This window comes from Puccinia triticina, chromosome 14A, assembly GCF_026914185.1.
Source record: "Puccinia triticina chromosome 14A, complete sequence".
NCBI lineage: Eukaryota > Fungi > Basidiomycota > Pucciniomycetes > Pucciniales > Pucciniaceae > Puccinia > Puccinia triticina.
Window position 1 is genome coordinate 3,615,918 of NC_070571.1, and position 19,167 is coordinate 3,635,084.

Below are 19,167 nucleotides of genomic sequence, written 5' to 3' on the forward strand. Positions count from 1 at the left end.
AAGACGCAGGGAACGTGCAAGAAGACTCAGGGAACGTGCAAGAAGACGCAGGGAACGTGGTCGCCACTTCCTGTACGTATGATAGTGCCCTACCTCACTCAATATGTCTTTCCTCATCGCAGTTTTCTGATTGTGTAGCTTTAGATACACTCAAAGGGCCAGCCCCTTCGCTTGAAGCGTATGCAAACTTCAACTCAATTGCACCACCCACGCTCCTTTGCAGTGAGAGAAGGCAAGCTGGCAAAAAGCAGTACGTCACCAGTTGCTCCAAGCTTGAGGAAATATTGGAGCAAGCCTTGGATCTCTCGGAATCTATCCCGGTCCCTCCAGCAACAATAATTTCTGGGCTTCGACACATGCATGAGCAGTGCCAAAAAAGAAAACAAGGCGTGTTAAATTTCTATTCCACTATTGATCCCCCACTGATCGTACCGTGCTTACTCCCCCACATCTTCCAGATGTGAGCAAAGGGAAGCCAATGCCCCCGAGGATTTAATTGACCTGACCAACAAGGCCGACGAAGAAGAGGAAGCGGGAAGCTTCCCTGAAGGATCTTCTGCATCCAAATCACCTCCAAAACGTAGGCGCATGGCTGACAACAAACGATTGGACCAAGTAACTGTTCCCCACCAACTTCCCCCCGACTTGTCCAATCCATCCCTGTCATTAGGCCAGCACAATCCCAAGCATCCTGGTGCTGCAGGAGATGTACCCCAGTCACCCATCGGACCTACATGTAAGTTCTCAATCGCTCTTTTTCATGCTCAAAAGTTATAATGGGTACTTATGTCTACCCCTTTTCATTAGCACCTCCGACCAATCAAGATTCCACTCAACTCCCACCTGATCCCACCGGCTTGTCGAACGCCGCCGCCCCTACCTCAACTGCACTAGAGCTCGCTACCAATCAGTTATCAGCCAACTTCGCTGGTGAGGGGGCACACCTGCCTCCGTTCAACCCCAGATCAACTGCACCCAATATCCCAATCAATCAGGCCTCACCAACGTTGACTGCACCCAATGTTAATCCAAATGCGTCCAACACAAGCTCAACCCTTCAGGCCGGACAAAAATCACCTGGGCCGACTGGTTCCAGCAATCAGCCCAATGCGCATCAACCCCCGCCGGCTTTCTTCTTCATTCTTAAACCTGCCTCAGCCAATGACACCAATACCAATCCCACTGCGCCTCCAGGTCAAACTGCAAATTCCAATCCTTCTACCGATCCTTCTACATCTACACCTCAGCCTTGTACTACTAGTCTCATCTTAGATGATGCCGTCAGGGCCCAAGTTCATTCCATCTTGCAGACCTTCCAGGGCAACCTCAACCGTCAAAAGTTCAAGCAAGCCCACCAGGCCGTCCACGCATTCATTGATTGCCGCGCCCAATCGATGCACAAGAGGACATCACCACCTGCACTCCCTCAGTTCTGTTTGGTCCAGTCGGAATCTTCTCACAACACATGGCTGAAAGAGATTCAAATATATTTTAAGTTTTTCTGTCATAGTTCCTGATTGTTGGGTTTTCTTTGAAGTTCGATCCGCTCAAATTTCCTTTTTTGACTCCAGTGGAGACTCTATTATTACCAGCCAATGATGAGCCTTGGTATGCGCCTGGATTGATCAATACCTCATTCAAGTCGGCCAACCTGGCCAATTTGAAAGCCGAAGCCCATGTTGAATATCCCCTTTACCTCTTACTCCTCGAAATCCAAAAACCATCAAAGTTCTATTTATCTCGATGGTCCAACGTGATTGCATCCTCTATCCAGTTGACTGCACAGCAATTTGCCGTTAAACCGACCTCATTGAGCAACCTGAACAACAACAACCTCGACTCTCATTTGCGTATTCTTGAATATCTCAATAGCTGTAAGACTTCCGCATTGGCATCAATTTCGGAAGACGGAAAGATGCGTAATGACATGACTCTTAAGCCCTTGTATCCGTTACACAACACGATAATTGACATTTTCATCACTTACTCAATCATTCAAGGGTTGGCGGTTGCCGACGTTGAGCCGGATGCAAATTCTGCTGAAAGTCAATCATTAGTTGTGCAAAAGAAGGAACTGGACAAACACCGCTCACGGCACAACTATACCCCTTTCTGCCTTTACCTTGTGGCCGGCGTGCGTGGTCTTATCTTGGCTCCCCACAATAGGCAATTCGCCTCTGGTGCATCGGCTTTGGGTTTCTTGAGCGCCGTGGAACACATCTTCACCAAAAATATTCCCCAATGCAAGGCTTTGGAACCCGTTTGGAAAAGACTTGGCGCGTATATTGATGGTCTCTTCATTGCTTCTTTTCTCACCCCCAACTGCCTCTTCAATTTCCGCCAGCCGGATATCATTCAACTTGCCCAAGCGATTACGTCCGACTTCCTTGGATCCATTCAAAACCAATTGCCAAAGAAAAATTTTACTATTCCGCGAGCTGTCACTGCCAAATGAGAAGCTAATCTGTGTTCCTCTGCAAAACATCAACCCTCCCCAGAATTTTATCTTGTCAAATTCTATCCCTTTCCCAAACTAACCACTGACTGCTTCAGTTGCGTTGTATCTGTTATATTTGCCATGTTGATTGATCAGTTGTGCCTACTGACATTGAAGATGCACCACCTTCCTTGACTTGTGGGCTCTCAGAAATATTACCATTGTTTTTGATTCACGCTTTTGAAGTGAACTCGGATTTTTGCTGCCAAAGTCCTTTGATTTTTGCGAGCAAAGTCCTTCTGCCTGTCAAGAAAGCTAGCTAAGTAATAATTGTTGAGAATCCACCACTTGTGGCTATCTTTCTTCCTGTTTTTTGGATTTTTGATGTACATTCTGATTCAAGGATGATGAAACTGCCAAAAAAACCTGAACATTTTGCCAGAAGCTAGAAAAATGGTTGATATGAATTTGAATTGACATTTTTATGGTGGTGGACAGCCACACCTTCATTCATGAATACCTAGTGCTGTGTTTGCATGAATTTCACCCAGGAACCGGGTGAGATGCCATCAGAGTGAAAATGGTGACATTCCCACAACATATTGATTTATAGACAGAAATAAACAACAAATTTTCAGGCAAACTGCTTGTGAGGGGTTTTTCAAGGTGGAATTTGGAAATATATCCATACAAGGTGTTGTAGAATTTAGGAAAGAATAAGAAACATATTAGAAAGTTATATACCACTTGTTTTATTATTTTTTTTGTTGTTTATACAACTAGTTTTATGTAAATGTTTGAGCATGGCAATGTGCACCCATTGCCTTGCTTTTGGTGGTGGTGCAAGTAGTGATATTTGGCAACTGATCAGATTGTAGCTGCTGCATAATAGATGTGACCCCAAACCCAATATTCCTGGGTTTTATATGAAGAACAATCTCCCAAGAAATTTTATGTGGAAATATTCCTCATTAATCTGTGGTTGACAACAAAAGTAGATAAAAAAAGAACCTGACAAAAAGATGCTAAACCATGATAAACTAATTTCAAAAAGGCCTTCTATGCATTTAGCACTTCAAGTATGATGTGCAATATCTTCAGGAAGTTCGACCAACCAAATTAACAACGTGTGCAGGATGGTATCATGAGAGAGGTCAGGGGTCAATGTTTTTCCTTTTTTTGAAAAAAAGTAGATTTGGAGACTTCTGATAACATCAAATGTTGAAGTAAAAAAAAAAAAAAGAAAAAAAATTGAGACCCCTCAGTCACTCTGGATTAATCCTAAAACTTGCAATGTCTTTTTTTCATGAAGAATTGAACGGTGTATGTAGAAATTTATGAATGTTATCAGACAAAAAAAGAGATTCCTGTGGCTTGAAGCAAATACAGGGGGAAGGAGAGAGATTATAGAAGATTATTAAGGAGACATGGAGCACAGACAAAGGTATCAAGAGGAATAAAAAAAAATTGATCAATATAAATTGATCAATATACGCTATATTGATCAATATACGACATCACAAATTCATCCATCTTGGTAGTGAGTAAAACCTCCATCTACCTCCCGGACTCGTATCCCCACAATGCTGGATAAGCATTTTTCCCATTTCAGCTCAAGTGCCGAGTCTAACTCCTTTTTTAACTGAGTCATCAGGGCCTGTGAGCTTGCCGTAAAAAGTCCGTCGTCCACATGTACCCAAAGAAATGCTAACCCATTGGTCAACTTGTAGATATAGGTGGACTGATCTTCAAGATTGGGATGAAATCCAATGGCTGCCAGCTTTGTCTTCAAATGAAGCCACCAGCATTTACTGGCCTTTTTTCTTGCCACAAAGGGCCTTGCGGAGTTTCAGAACTGACCCAGGAGAGACCTTCACACCAGGAGGAGGCCTGATGTATACGTCGTAGTCGATGTTGCTATGTAGAAAGGCGGACTTGACATCGAAAGACACCACCGGCCAACTGAAACGAGAAGCCATGGCTAAAAGCAAACAAAGGGATGGGAAAGTGGGTGTTGGAGCAAATGTCTCGCCCACATTCACCCCATTGACTTGTTGGAAACCTTGTGCAACAATTCGGGCTTTGTATTTGGTGATATTCCCTTCTTGGTCTCATTTGAGAGCAAAGGCCCATTGACAATAGAGAACTTCTAAGTCTTTCAAGTATGGAACTTCTTCCCAAACGTTGAGCAAGAGAATCATGAAAATTTCCGCATCGCACACCTTCATCCATCCGATTTTTAGTTCTGAGTTGACTGCCTGGTGGTAGGTGTTTGGAGCATTGGACAGAAACGGAGATAAAGACACCGCGGAGGCAAGACAAGCATCTTGAATTTTGAACTCTTTGATTTGGGAGAAATCACCAAGGTGCACTGCCTGTATGGAATTCAAGACCACATTTAGTGTTCCAGAATTTTTAAGTTGAGATGGAAGCTCATCTTCATGGAAGATCACCAAAGCTCCGACCTCAAGCTTCTTTGAAACCAGATTCCACAGGACCCAACTGTGAGACGAGTCAGATATCCCAACGTGAATGAGCGGAGTCAATCAAGGTACAAATTGTTTCAGGTATTTGATATTGTGAAGGTATGCTCAACAGCCAAAAACCTTCACCATGTCCAAAGAAGGTGTCTTGCCCATGCAGATTTCATAGGGGGTCTTTGTCGCATCGTTGTGTACTACCCGGTTGTAAATGAATGCCGCCTGCTTGAAAGCTAGATACCAGAGTGAGGTAGGTAACTTTGCATGAATCAAGAAGGTCCTTGCCATGTCTAAAAGCGTCCGATTAGTTTGTTCCACTCAACTGTTCTGATGATGTTTCTACGGAACCGACATTTCATGTTGAATGTTGTGTTTCTTGAGGTAGTCGTTGAATTTTTTGGAAATAAATTCGCCCCCACAATCCGACCTGATGCAAAGGATGTCATGAGAGCAATGCTTTTTGAACTTTTCAATCCAGGAGATGACCTCTTTGGCTGCCAGGTCCTTAGATTTCAAACCAAAAACCAACGTCATTCAAGAGAAAACATCGTGTACAACTAACCTGTAAGTGCTACCATCCAGAGCCGCCGCAAAAGGACCGACTAGGTCAACTGACACTATAGCTCCTGGTTTATCAGAAATTTGTCAAGGAGGTGACTTAACCAGAGTGTGACTGCTCTTTGCCAAGGAAAATGAGCCACATTTTCCAGACGGCTGACTTATTGGTTTGTCAGGCAGGCCAAGTACTGCATTGGTTGCTATGGATTTGTTCACGGTTCACATTGCTTAATGACCCAGGTGGGCATGTTGGACGTGAGATGACAAAAAAGACAAAACAGGACGACATGAAGAAACATGTGGAGGGGAAATAGAAACATTCGGAGTCGTTGTTGAAATGTACCACTGGTAGTTGTCCAAATACAACGGAAATTGACAACCTTGTTGATCAAAAAGAAATATACCATCTTCAAATCCAACTCGTCTGTCCCATTTATCAAAGAAACCGACTGAGATGACCGTGCCGCAGACTTTTTTACACAGAAGGACATTGCTTAATTTGAGGACACCATGAGTTGTAGGAATTCAAACGTCCCCAATTCCGTCTATGGGAATGAGTTCTTCAGATGCAACATGAAGCTTGATATTAGCAGGCCTCAGAGATGTGAAAAAATCTGAGCGTGACGTTACATGGTTTGTCGCTCCTGTGTCGCATAGTATGTCACCCTCATTTTCAGGATTAGCCAACACAGACACCAGATTTCTGTTGGATACGACAAGGCGACCCAAGAGAACGGATGACTTCTTTGGCTGCCAGCCCGGAGTATTCCATCAAGGGTCATCAAGAGGAGGGAGACTGTTCTTGACCCGAGGACAGTCTTGCGCCCAATGTCCCCATTCCCAACATACGTTGCATGGGAACGCAGCTGTGAGGTACTTTTTTCCCCAAGAGTCCGGCTTGTGTCCTTGTTGAAATCCAGAAAACAAACCGCCTGGACAACCCCTAAAACCCCTCGACGGCTGTCCACCACGTCCTCTTCCACCTCTACCGGATCTACGGCCGCGCTGAGAAGCCATGCTCATGAATGACGACAACAACGATTTGGCCTGACGTAGCCTCAAAACCATGTTTAGAATCTCAACTGAATTGATTGATAAATCCGGCTTGATCAATTGTTGGGCATCCAGAGCGTCGGTCAGCGGTTGGGTGAAACGCTTTAGACTGACCAGATAAGAGACGGAGATCAACTTATCTATTGTCAACCCCCCCAGTCGCTTGTCTAAGTCAAGCCAGCTCCTATTAATAGACTCATAGCTGTCAGCTGGTGAGTCTGAGCCATCCGGGGCTAGCGCAATGTCAGACCATCGACCAACAAGAAGCAACCAGAAGGGATTGGCAAATCGCCTTTCCAAGGAAGTCCAAGCCCCGTGCGCATTCATCCCGTTGAGCAATGAGCGCAGCGCCACGTCAATTGATGTCTTGATGATCGCCAAAACTCCACAAGCAACATCCGGGTTTTCCTCGTACTGGTCTTCTTTGAAGTAGTCAACCTTCTTGGTGACCGTTTCGACCAAGTCCTTCACAGACGCCGCCCAATGTGGGTAATTTGATCCATCAAGAGAAAGGGCCGGCTTGACGTCCTTCCCGAGTTTTTGCCACTTGAGCTGATTTCTGACCGCCCCTTACTGAGACACAGAGAGGTTTTTGAGTAAGAGGAGTTTCAACATGTCGCCATCAAAGTTCGATAAGCCGTTGCAAATGACCTCTTGATTCAGCATTGCAGTGAAGTCGGGTTCTGGGACAAAGTCGTGCCCTTGCTGCTGAGGTTTTTCTTGAGGCAGAACTGCGTTGGTTGTTACCGGGTTGTCAAATGGGTTTGGCCGCATAGGTGATTTGCCTTTGGAAGTACTGGCCGTTGGTTGCATGATTGGGGATTGAGGTTGATCAGGATAAAGGCCAGGAAAGAATGGATTGCGGGATTCTTTGTGATCAGACATTGCCGGAGAATTCGAGGAAGGATTTTTTGGTTTGATGGGGGTTACACGAGAAGTGAAATTGGGGATTGGGATTGCAGGATGTTTAGATCTAGTATTGACCATAAAATTTTGGTTCAAGATATCAAAGGTTGATCTTCGAAAAATCTTAAGCAGTTTGGGGATATCAAAGTTATGAATTTGAAAAATCCCTGGAGAAGAGTATGTTTTTGTGGATGTCAGATATAGCTGAAAGATCCTGAAAAGCAAAAGTTCTCAAAGTCTACTGTTTTGCAAAATAAGTAAAGCGAAACCCCGCTGGTAACAGCGCGGGCTCATAACCTGTAGAGTGCTGCAGTTGAGTATAGTGAGAAATAGGAAAACTCCCCCAAGGGGAAAATGGTATTGCTTTCCATGTAAGATATTTATAGCATGTACAAATGTATAGTTGGGTTGGTGAGAAAGTGAAATAAAGAATATACTAGAACTATGTACATAAGTATGTGTATGTATGATGTAAGTGAATAGTGTGAGAATGAGAAATATGTGATAATCTGTAAATCCATAATCCCGCCACAACAGAGGGGTCTCAATTGTTTTTTCTTTTTTTTTAACTTCAACAATTGATGTTACCATAAGTCTCCAAATCTACTTTTTTTCAAAAAAGGAAAAACATTGACCCCTGACCTCTCTCATGATACCATCCTGCAAACATTGTTAATTTGGTTGGTTGAACTTCCTGAAGATATTGCACATCATACTTGAAGTGCTACATTCATAGAAGGCCTTTTTGAAATTAGTTTACCATGGTTTAGCATATTTTTGTCAGGTTCTTTTTTGCATCCAGTTTTCTTCAACCACAGATTAATGAGGAATATTTCCAAACCAAATTTCATCAGACAATTTTTCTGCATAGAAAACACAGAAATATTGTGTTTGGGGTCACATCCACTATGCAGCAGCTACAATCTGATCAGTTGCCAAATATCACCACTTTGGTAGTTTCTTGGTGTTTCTGCCACTATATCTCATCCCAGCTTGGGAATCCTTCTGCCATATGGTTACCAAAATGTTTAGAGGCCCCCAAATATTCATGACGTACCTTTAATGACCACAAAACCGCCAAATGTAGAAGGTACAGTCTGATCAGTTCCCAAATATCAGTAATTTGATAGTTTCTTGGTAATTCTGCCACTATATCTTATCCCAGCGTGGTAATCCTTCTGCCATATGGTCACCAAAATGTTGACAAGCCCCCAATGATTAATTCTGTACCTTTACTGACCACAAAACCCCCAAATGTAGCAGCTACAGTCTGATCAGTTCCCAAATATCACTACATTGGTAGTTTCTTGGTGTTTCTGCCACTATATCTCATCCCAGCGTGGGGATCCTTCTACCATATGGTTACCAAAATGTTTAAAAGCCCCCAAAGATTCATTATGTACCTTTCATGACCACAAAACCCCCAAATGTAGCAGCTAAAGTCTGATCAGTTCCCAAATATCACTACTTTGGTAGTTTCTTGGTGCTTCTGCCACTATATCTCATCCCAGTGTGGTAATCCTTCCGCCATATGGTTACCAAAATGTTGAAAAGCCCCCAATGATTCATTATGTACCTTGACTGACCACAAAACCCCCAAATGTAGCAGCTACAGTCTGCTCAGTTCCCAAATATCACTACTTTGGTAGTTTCTTGGTGTTTCTGCCCCTATATCTCATCCCAGCGTGGGAATCCTTCTGGCATATGGTTAACAAAATGTTGAGAGGCCCCCACAGTCCGGTCATTCACTGGGATGTGTCCCCACTCAATGACCAGACTGTGCCGGTCATCAAGGGGACTGTGCCCCCACTTGATGACTGGTGTGTGCTGGTCATTGAGTGGGTTGTGTACCCTCTTGTATCTATTTTGCGGTGAACCAACTCTCACAGCATCTTTGAGATCCCCCCGTCACTCACTGGCAGGCAGCCCTCTGTGTCCTCAAGTATTTGACCTACCTTGGTTAATTGAACAGTCATGAACATTCTGAGAAATTAGCAAGAAATTTGATAATTTTCACATTTTTCATTTTTTTATTTCATAATCATTCTTGGGAACTTCTTTACCACCCCTGTAGCCAATCTCAGGACTTGAAGTCTATGGGCTGATCAGCTTCTGCATTGAAAAATGTGGTGCCAAAAACATCAGATGACCCACTGTTCATAAATAGACCCTGAGTATGCAGCGGCAAAGCTGCTTTGGCCTCTTATAGTTGCCTTCAAAAGAAGCTCATCATTTTAGATTCAACTCAGAACTACTTGGGATATACACATGGAAAGATCCTCCGGATATCAGAAGAAGTGTTTTTGGGAAGGAGAGTGAGGGCCCAAGCCCTGCACAAGAATAAAGCGGATTACAAGCCCACAAGAAAGACTGATCACGATTACAAAAAAAGAGGAAGAAGCATAGGACAGGCCGGAGGGGATTAGCACATGAAGATCGTCCGGTCCTTGATAGCCTTGGAGCCCAAGACCTCCCAGTCGCTGGACCGGATCCACAGATCGGAGGCGGACTCGATCCTGCAGATGAGCGAGACGCCTTTCCAAGCGAGGATGCGAGGATCGAGGTCGCGGGGAGGGGGGATGGTGGTGGCCTCGAGGGTCGGGTACTTCGTCGCGAGGAGCGGCTGGATCCTGGGTTTTGGAGGAGCGCGACGATCAGCACGGCGGGAGACGGGGCGAGGGGGCAGAGAGGCCTTACCGCGTCGTGAGCGCATAGCCCACGTTGTGGATCAATGCGCCCCCGCCAACAATCATGATGGCGCTGGCGAACCGCTTGGATTTCTCTTCGCTAGCGGAGGCCAGGATGCTCTGGACGACGGCCTCATGGAGGGGGATTTTCGAGACGGCGGCGACGAAGGCTGCCGAGGGTGTGACATTGGTCTCCGCCGCCGTCGCCGCCGCCGCAGCAGCAGCAGCAGGTGCAGCGACGGTGGTGGCCGTGGGGGGGTTAGTGGAAGGTTTGGGGGCCGTGAGACTGGGGCTGGGTTTGGGCGTGGGCGCGTTGGAGTCGACGCCGAGCGTGGTGGGCTGGGGGGTGCCGGTGGTACAGGCCGACGCGCCGTCCTCAGCGGCCGTCGGCCCCGAGCCGCCGGCCTCGTCGGCGCCCGCCAGCCGGCCCGGATCCGCCCCGTTGGCCCCTCCCGCCGAAAGCGACGAGGCGCTCTTGGTCGTGAAGACCGCAATGCTCGTCGAGTTGCGCATCGCCTCCGTGATCGGGTTTCCGCCCAGGTCGAGCACATCATCCACGTCCTCTTTGTCCGCATACAGCCGCTTGCTCGTGCTCAGCTTCCGGTCGAACTCGATGATCGACGGCGAGAACAGGATCTGGCGGATTGGGAGGTCAGGCCACACACGATCGCGGAAAACAAAAAGGGAAGTGGTCGGGATGACTGACCATGGCTGGGATGATGACTTCATCGTAGGCGCGGACGCTCCATTTGACGGTGGGTTTTGAAGGGTGGCGGACGAAGAAGGAGAAAGAGCTGAGGCTGACGTCGGCCTCGCTGAGGACGAGCATGTCCTCCTTGAGCTGCTCGATCATGAGCCATTCCCAGGTGCGGTTGAGGTTGAGGTCTTTGTAGGGGAAGTTCTGTTTGCGCAGCATGCCCGCAAGCACCGTGGTGATGTCGTCGCCGCCGATCGCCAGCTGGATCCGGGTCTCCGGGAGCACCCAGCCCTCCTCGACACACGACACCGACGTCTTCGACGCCCCCATGTCCACCACACACGCCGTCCCTAACCCCGCCCCGAAACATGCACACAACGACTCCTGCTGTAGACAGATCTGCTTGAATCCTAGCGCCCGGAAGAGCAAGTCGACCATTTCCCGCAGATAGACGTGGTCATAGATATCAGGAAGGATAAAAATTGCAGAATATTCCTACAGAGACGAAGAGAGATATCAATATGTTTATGTGTTGATGTTATAAGAAGAGGAGAGTGCATGTACTTTTAGGTCTTGCTCTTTGATGCCGAGATGGGTGGAGAGAGCGTAGAGCCAAACGGCCTCGACGTCAGCCAGGATTTCGGCCTTAGTGAGGTATCCGGAGTCGTCGGCGGAGTTGAGCTGGCCCCTGAGGATGGGCCAGCGGACGGCGTAGTTATGTTTGTCGGGCTCGGGAATGAGGAGGGCGTCGTGGCCGATGTAGAGCTCCTTCGACTCGGGCCCCTCGACGGCCGGCCAGACGGTCCCCAGAGGGTCCTGGTCCTCGCTGAGCGTCAGAGGGGGAGCGGCATCGGCGTTGTGGTTGGCGGCGATGCCCATGCCGTTGGTGATCCCGCGGAGCTTGATGGCGCGCATGCGGCTGCGAAGCTCGGTGCGGATGGCATTCGTCTTGGAGGTGAATGTCTCCCTGGCCTCGGGGGTGGAGGAGGGCTCGAAGTTGCGGAAGAGTCCGCTGAGCGGCTGCTGTTGCTTTGGGTTGTTGTTGGTGTCGATGGGGCTCGGCCGGCGTCTGCGGGCGACGACGTTGGGGATGGAGATGGGCAGCGGGTCGGAGGCGCGGCCGATCTGGACGGTCCGGGAGCCCGGGTGGATGACGATGGTGCGCTGGGCGGGGTCGGCCTGGTAGTGGTAGGAGTAGCCCTTGGGCTTGTTGGCGTCGCCGTTCGTGGTTCGCTCGTCGACAGAGGACGAGGAGGGGTTGGCGGCGTGGGTAGACGAGGAGAGCAGGGCAGACGAGTCGCCGCCGAGCATGACGGCCTTCTTCCAATAGCGCTGCTGCTCCCAGGTGTGGTCGTCGGCGCGCCGGGTCCACCAGGACTGGTGCTCGGACTTGCCGAATGCCGAGGCCACGTTCTTGCCATTGATGGTCGATAGGGGCTGGAAGCCGGTGAAGACGAACGGCGATGCCTGGGGTTCACTAAGCGAGTCTAGTCAGCTCGGAGACCAGGATCAGGGAGAGGGCGACTGACGCGATCGCTGCCGGTGCTCCGACTGGGCCGGCTGGGATGTACTCCTTCGGGTGTCCTTTGGGCATCCTCGAGCTCCGCCGGGTGGATCAGTGGTGTGGTGGTGGTGGTTCGTGGCTGGTTTGCGGTGGCCGGGCGGCCTCCAACTGCCACTCCTCCTGGCGAGACCCATGCCGCATCCATCCCGGCCGGTCCATCCCCGCTCCCCGGATGGCACAACCCGGCATGCTCGGGCCGGATCACATGCCAACAAGAAAGAAACCCAATCGAAGGATGGCCGGCCCAGGGGGGCTTCCTCGGCCCGGCGGAGGGGCTGCGGGATGCTTAGCTAAGCCCGGCCCTGTCACACCCCCCTGTCACAGATGCCGGCGGTAGGGAATCCCACCTTCCGACAGTGCCTGTCAGCACGAGTTTTCTTGCGACCAAGAGAAAGAACGGACGAAAGCAGATCTCGTTTGCAGGCGTATTTATCTTCAGTGGACTGCGTGCGTTTTTCTTGCCCCTCGTTGTCTCCCAGACTTGCACCTGTCGCTGACCCATCGATCACAGTCGTCTTCCACTTAGACTATCGGCACCGGATCCTGCCCCCGAGCGTCCAGGCCCGGCCGCTTCCTCGACGCCCTCTCCCCGTGCCGCCCTGCCAAGCCTCAGCGGAGATCTAGATCTTACACATCGCGAAACCGTTCATCAGAGTACCATCGCCAACTCGACATCTCGCCAGGCGGTGTCTTCCCAGGTTTGCCAGCAGGAACTTCAACAAACACCGGCCAGCACGCGTTCATGATCGACGATCCATCCCCCCAAAGAGATCAGATTCTTCAATACAGTGGTATGCACGTCCCAATAGCTGCTGCATCATCCAAGTTGTATAAGTATTCTTACTGACATTTGCAAGACGCTGGAAACCTCGCCAGACTCGGTCATCAAGGGGTTCCAGTCTCAATTGGAAGAGTATTCCTACATCGAAGATTATTATCCCCATTGTTATGCAAAACGCCATTGACGTCTATCGGGCGAAGAAGTCAACTTGAGGCAACGTCACTTTGATTCTTTGCACTCGACTCTGCCGCGCCTGAGACAGCAAATTACCGCCATGTTGTTCTCACTGGAACCAGCCCGGTTGCGGGAAGATCCAGCTCACCACCTCCAAGTCATCTTGGGTATCCAATCAGAACATGGCGAAACTCGGGATGAAATTAATTCTGCAGCTCTTCAAATCTTGCGCTTGCTATTGGAATCCGACCATGACCAGTACCAAAAGGAACTCAAATCCTTCAGACTGAACAGCCTGCTCAACGTCCTCATATACCTGAGGTGGCACCTTTCTGCCCTTTTTTCTGCATCCATTGATTCAATTCAACAACTTGCTCTCGCTGCCTGCTCCTCCTCGCTCAGTGGATATCAATCAGAATGTCGTTCTGATGCTCTGCGAAGGATCGACTCAACCCTGGCTTGGTTAATCGGATCCGAATTTCATCTTGTGCAGCTTCACTGGCCAGACGATCTTGGGTCTATGAATGCCAAACTGGAACGCCTACTGGGCCTGATTGCCACAACAGCTTGTCTGGAAGAAAATCTATTCGTTCCTGCAAGCCCACTCATCAAGCTCGCCGAATCAGTATTACCGATCATCAAATTGGCGAGACTGTTCATCAATAAATTATCGAAATGGGAAACAAAAAATACCAAGTTCCCATTATTTACTGAAATGCCTTCAAGCCAGCTGGAAAATCTTAAAGAAGTACCTAACTTTCTCGAAACGGATATCAGAGGATTACTGGTGGCCTTGGAGCAATGTAAGAGAGCGGCTGTCGCAGAGCCCCAGGATGCTACGACCATCGGTCCACGCAGTACTCTCTGTCTTTGTTTCGCTAAAACGGCCAGACTTTTCCCAGCAACCTTGGAACCTGTAAGCCTTGTATTGCCCCATCTTCTTCCTCGGGTTCCGGACAACGACGGCTTTCCATCCCGGGATGACTACACGGATTGGCTGAAACTGTGGACCGATCAATTTGGCTTGGCCATAAGGCACCTTCAGATCACTAACTACTCATGTGCGCCGCGTTATATTCTTGATAACTATTTGATTGACTTGAATGAAATATTCCGCTAGAAATGTATGAAAATCCAAAAGACTGTCATGATTTCAGACTTCTCTCCTGTCCATCATGTAGATATGGATGGATGAGAACCACTGCACTTGGGTGATTGTAATTGGCAACCAGGAGTGGTAACCCCAACTCAGATCATATCTACCTGACTGAAGTGTATTTGTGTATATATATCCTAAAAATTCAGTGAATATTATAATCAAAAAGAAGAAGAAAAAGTGTGCACTGTGCCCAAGAAGAAGAGAAAAGGCGCAGGCAATCAAAACCCAGAGTTAGAGAAGGTTGTTAACCACTCCATTGGACTGTGAACTCTTTACTTGAATTGAAAAGAGTCATGTTTCAGCTTCAACTCAGCTCACACATAACTCCTGTGATATATGCATGCATAGATCCTATGGATATTAGAAGAAGTGTGTTTTTGGAAGGAGATGAAAAAAGTGGAGCCACTGGAAATTTGGTTTGCTTTATTTTAATCTTTGGTATTTAAAACTGGCAATTAAAATAAAGAAAAACTTTTATAGAAAATGTTTACCTCAAAGCAGCATGAGTGGGTGCTAGGCTCAGGTTTAATTCTGTATTGCTGCTGTCTTGAGAATGGGATGACAGCCGTAGTTAGTCGATTCTAATGAAGATGGTCCTATACAGTGCACCTTCATTAGCTCTGATTCTCCCTCTCTGCTTCTGTTCTGGGTGTTGAGATAGTATATTAGCATTTCCTTATGTAGTATGCTTCTAACCTATACACCCACAACTTAGCCTATATTATACATGTATAAGTCTAGTTGTTCTCTTTACTGTTATCCTTCCTCACTGAATGATGATTTTACTTTGACTCACCGTGCTCGGACTTTGTCCTTGACACCTTGTCAAATATCTCTTAGTCTTGTGTCACCTTAGTTACCCTCAACACTGGGTCTAGTTGGAATCACCAAAACAGGGGCCAGTTAACAGAGTAACTTAGTCTTATCCTGCTGGTACGGGTGAACTGCTTCTGGATCTTCTTGTCAAATGTTTTTTGTATCAAGTCAGTTTGCTTGCTGCTTCCAGGTCTCAGGAGCGAGGCTGCCCACCTTTTGCCGTGCTCCCCGTGATCCTAGCAAGTAGGCAGGATTGGGCCTGGTTGCAACACCACAAGCACTGCACTAAGCACAGCGGGGGCATAGCAAAAACACAGCAAGTCTAGGCCCACTACGCTAGCACTTTTATTAGTAGGAGGCTTGCTACGCTTTTTGCTGTTTTTACGGGGAGAAAAAAGTTTTAGATCTTTAGCAAGATTTTCTAGCTGGATGTAGCAGTATTTCACTATTCTGACCGCAGAATTACCTACTCTAGCCAGTAGATAGAATGAATCAAAGTTCTCTACTGGACTAGAGAAGAGGCGGGCTGAGACTAAGTACAATAAAGAGTGGTCCTGGTGAGCCTAGATTAATGTATCTGAATTCAGCTAAATTTTCAGTGTAGTTTTTCCTGTTTTCTGGGCAGAGAATCCTCCTGTGTGAATGGCAGGACTTGCAAAATGCCAAGACTTCTTGCCATTGATGATTGACAAGGGCTGGAAGCCGGTGAAGACAAACCGCAATGGCTGGGGTTCACTAAGCCAATCTATTCATTTTGGAGAGAAGAAGAGGTGCTGAAGAGAGGACAACTGAAGTTATTTCTGCTGGCACTCCAACTGGGCCAGCTGGGATGTAGTCCTTTGGGTGTTGTTTGGGAATCCTCAAGCTCCGCTGGGTGGTTCAGTTGCATTCAAACTGTGTGGTGGTGGTGGTTTGTGGCTGGTTTTGGTTGGCCGGGTGATCTTCAACTCTTGCCCTCTTGTCACTGTTTAGAACTTCCATGCTGCATCCATCCCAGCTTCCTGGATAGTGTAACACAGCATGGTTGGACAGGAACACATTCAAAAAGAAAGAACTTGCAAATATTGAAGGATTCAAGGCTAGGCCAGCCCAGGGGGGGCTTGCTCCAAAATCAAAAAAGTCCCTATGCTGTGGACGTGTGACTTGCAAAGCAACCCTCCAACAGCCCTTGGCAGGAGGGACTTGAGCGCCATTGCCCCCTTTTGTGGAGCCAAGATTCTGAGTTTGGCTGGGAGGTAATTTTGAAGCACTACAATTCCTTGCCCTCAATACTTTATTTAGAATAAAAAAGCTCAGGTTGTAGGCTTGATTTTTGCCATCCAACCTATATAATCTGATGTGGTTCATGAAAATGCCCCCCCCCACACACAGAAATTCCACAAACATCTGGAGTTACAAGCCGTGGTTAAATTCACCACTAAACTTTGCAGCTTGTGTGCACAATTGGTGGCTGGTTTTTTGTGTAGTGTTCTCTCAGAGGAGGCTACAAGCCCTCAAACACCACACCTTTTCACCAGCTGTGAAAATAACTGGATGAAAAAATAATCAAATGGCATGCTTGCTGTGCCAATGTGGGGAGGTACAGCCACATTGAAAAAGCTTGTGGGGTCCTGTGGCTGAAAATTATTTTTGAATTTCAGCCACAGGCCTGTACAGCTTCACTGTACAGGCAGTTGAAACCCCTTTGGGTGGCTGGGTCAGCTCAAGGAGGGTGGGCCACGGGGGCAGGGGGGGATGTGCGGCGAAGGGCCAGATGGACATAAAATCACTCCAGGATTCCAATGGTGCAACCCTCAAGGCCCCAAAGTTAAAAACAAAGAAGCTGGGGTTTTTCTTCTGATGGCATTCCTGACATACAGGAGCCATACAGGCTTTGAGGCTGAAATCAGCAGCCCAAAAGTTGGTCCCACGTGACTGCATGCCTTTCTAACATGGCTGTACAAACTTAACTAAGTCCCTCCTGGGCACAAAGTGCTCACCTCCAAAGGAGGGACTCACAAAGCAATGGATTTTTTTTGGTGTGAGAGGTATGCAGAAGTACACACTGCAAAAAAAACTTGGTCAACTGCTTTCAGTTGACATGAAGAGAACTCAAGCCAAGCTGCCATTGTAACTCCACCTGAATGCACAAGTGTCTTTGTTGGCACAGTCACTGTGCAAGGTGCACAGTGACTGTGCATTAAAGCTTGGGTTGAGTCAAACCTTGAGTAAGGCTGGTGTAACACCACAAGCTTCCTCAGAGTTACCACATGTCAACTGCTCACAGTTGACACAGTTTTTTTTGCAGTGACACCTTCTTTGCTTGGCCATATCTTTCCCAAAACTCATCCAAAAAGATTCATAGAACATTTAATGAGTTGCCAAGAAGCTCAGCTACATTCTATAAACCTTGTTTTATTTTTTAAGCAACTTGTTGCCACCAAAAAACCCAAGGAATTGGAGTCTCAGTTTTTTCCCACACAGAGGCATGTATTTTGTGGCCGCACAGCCAGACAAACCTGCTAAATGATGGACTTGGGACGCTCATTTTGGAGGGAAGATGAAGAAGGATAGTCCCCAAAATTGATGAGGAGAAAGGCAAGATGAAGGCCTTTGCTCTCATCTTTTCCATGCCACTCTATCTAGTGTGGTTAAAAAGTTATTCAAGTTTTCAAATTTTCCCTGCCAAATTCAAAAAACTTGTCAGGGCAAAAAACTCCACTCATTCCTAAGTGATTCCTTCGGATGCGGGCGCTTCGCGCCCAGGAGGGACTTGGCTAAGTTCGATGGCTGTACCTTGCTTCGCGAGTTCAGCCTACCGACTTTCGGGCTTGCTCGGCCCGGCGGAGGGCCTTTTGGATGCTTAGCTAAGCCCGGCCCTGTCATACCCCCTGTCACAGATGGCGTGACAGGCTGTGTCTTGGCGTTTCCGGACAACCTTCACCCAACGAGAAAGCCAGCCAACACCAACCTCCACCCCCTCAACCATCCCCACATAACCGCCGCTGCCATTCTGCGTTTACCCACAACTCGGTGCGGAGGAGGACGGCCGTCTGTCGAGTCGAAACACACCACACAACCAGAAAGCGGATCACTAAATCTCCCACTACTTCGTTAGTCCCTTCTCTCTCTGGCCAGCCGGAAACCGTAGTTCTCCATCGATCTCACATGCTGATTTCGTCCTCTCTTTCTCTCCGTAGAAAAAAAAACTCGTGCTGATAGGCACTGTCGGACCTGATCAAGATGGGATTCCCCTGGCTCTCGTTTCCCTGGATCTCGTTTTCAGGCGTATTTATCTTCAGCGGACTTCGTGCGCATTTATTGCCCTTTTCTGTCTCCCAGACTTAGATCTACCACTGACCCATCGATCGATCGATTTTAGTCGTCTTCCACTATCGGTACCGGATCCTGGCCTATCTGCCCCCGCGCGTCCAGGCCCGTTTTGCCCAATATGCGCCGTTGAGTGCCGCTCCCCCCACTCCCACTCCCCGTGCTGCCCTACAAAGCCTCAACTGAGATCTAGACCTTACACATCGCGAAACCCGTAACCAGAGTGCCCGACTTCGAGGCGGCCCAGTTAGCAGGCTTTGAGTCGAGCGAGTTCAGCATCAACAACAACCTCACCCAGGACGACCATCGCCAACTCGACATCGACGAGGTCCGCCGGATCATGCTCCAAAAGAACTGCTCCTTCGACGAAGTAACCCACTCGCCCTTCACTCCCTCATTCACTCTCATCTTCACTCACTCATTCTGCTTTTTTCCGTGTTTTTTTAGGCGAGGCTTATCCGCCACAAACGCCATCTCAAGCGGAACGGAATCGACCCAGTCACCGGCTTACCAACTGACAAAAAAGCTATCACTTCGCTTGCTTGA

The 19,167-nt window shown here is 48.0% G+C and overlaps 3 protein-coding genes across 3 annotated transcripts; 2 read left to right on the forward strand and 1 right to left on the reverse strand.

The window, feature by feature from the left end:
* Positions 1-9,856: 9,856 nt before the first annotated feature.
* PtA15_14A333 (uncharacterized protein) lies at positions 9,857-12,412 on the reverse strand (the record flags this gene model as incomplete). The annotated part of the gene is made up of 5 exons (XM_053163038.1): positions 9,857-10,064; positions 10,132-10,757; positions 10,828-11,313; positions 11,383-12,295; positions 12,348-12,412. The coding sequence occupies 5 exons, from the start codon at positions 12,410-12,412 to the stop codon at positions 9,857-9,859; spliced, it is 2,298 nt and encodes a 765-aa protein (XP_053027004.1).
* Positions 12,413-13,857: 1,445 nt separating this feature from the next.
* PtA15_14A334 (uncharacterized protein) lies at positions 13,858-14,457 on the forward strand (the record flags this gene model as incomplete). The annotated part of the gene is made up of 1 exon (XM_053163039.1): positions 13,858-14,457. The coding sequence occupies one exon, from the start codon at positions 13,858-13,860 to the stop codon at positions 14,455-14,457; it is 600 nt and encodes a 199-aa protein (XP_053027005.1).
* A 4,077-nt stretch (positions 14,458-18,534) lies between these two features.
* PtA15_14A335 (uncharacterized protein) lies at positions 18,535-19,167 on the forward strand (the record flags this gene model as incomplete). The annotated part of the gene is made up of 4 exons (XM_053163040.1): positions 18,535-18,601; positions 18,674-18,749; positions 18,844-18,991; positions 19,069-19,167. 4 exons carry the CDS (start codon positions 18,535-18,537, stop codon positions 19,165-19,167), a joined length of 390 nt encoding a protein of 129 aa, XP_053027006.1.